This window comes from Alligator sinensis, unplaced genomic scaffold (assembly GCF_000455745.1).
Source record: "Alligator sinensis unplaced genomic scaffold, ASM45574v1 scaffold1302_1, whole genome shotgun sequence".
NCBI lineage: Eukaryota > Metazoa > Chordata > Crocodylia > Alligatoridae > Alligator > Alligator sinensis.
The window spans coordinates 758,257-758,856 of record NW_005842612.1 but is presented as its reverse complement, the minus strand read 5'-3'; the positions used below and the strand labels follow the sequence as shown (position 1 = coordinate 758,856).

The window sequence follows — 600 nt, the reverse complement described above, 5'->3', positions numbered from 1 at the left end:
CCTGGGTGAGCTGGGGCCCCGGTGCCGGCCCTACAAGTGCGACCTGGTGTCCCGTAGCACCAGCGAGATCTACTGTTACCCCAGCCCGCTGCACGCCGTGGCCTTGCAGAGCCCCCTCTTCACTAGCGGGCTGTCCCGGGACCCCTCCCAGGAGGACCTGAGGGAGGAGGAGGCCATGCCAACAGCTCAGAACCAGCCAGCCCTGTCGGAGGAGCAGCGCCGGGCCCGGCTTGAGCGCTACATCTCCAAGCTGGTGCTGCGGTATCGGTGCCGGGCAGCTGAGCCCACCAAGAGCCAGGCGCTGGCCTCAGTCTGCGGCTCCCCACCGGGCGCTGGCCCTGCACCTGGCTGGAAGCTTCGTCGGCGTATCTCCACCTGTTCCCACCTGCGCTCCCCTGAGGCCCCCACTGCAACTTCGCTGGGCTCCCTCCTGGAGCACCTCTCGCTAGGCCCAGAGCCGGAGAGCTCCAGCATGCCAGCGTGCCAGCCTGAGGCCCTCGCCAGGGGCCGGGGGGCCGGGGAACGGCTGTACCGGGGCAAGCACGCCTCGCGGGAGCTGGTGCGAGCGGCGGAGGGGCCGGAGCGTGGCTGGCTGGGGCC

At 71.2% G+C, this 600-nt stretch overlaps 1 protein-coding gene across 1 annotated transcript in view; it reads left to right on the top strand.

The window, feature by feature from the left end:
- Positions 1–600, top strand: part of LOC112551818 (dapper homolog 1-like) — a 2,687-nt gene that overhangs the window by 1,106 nt on the left and 981 nt on the right. Inside the window, 1 exon segment of the mRNA XM_025214957.1 lies at positions 1–599. This exon segment is cut by the window's left edge and continues 13 nt beyond it. Coding sequence (XP_025070742.1) covers positions 1–599 — 599 coding nt within the window.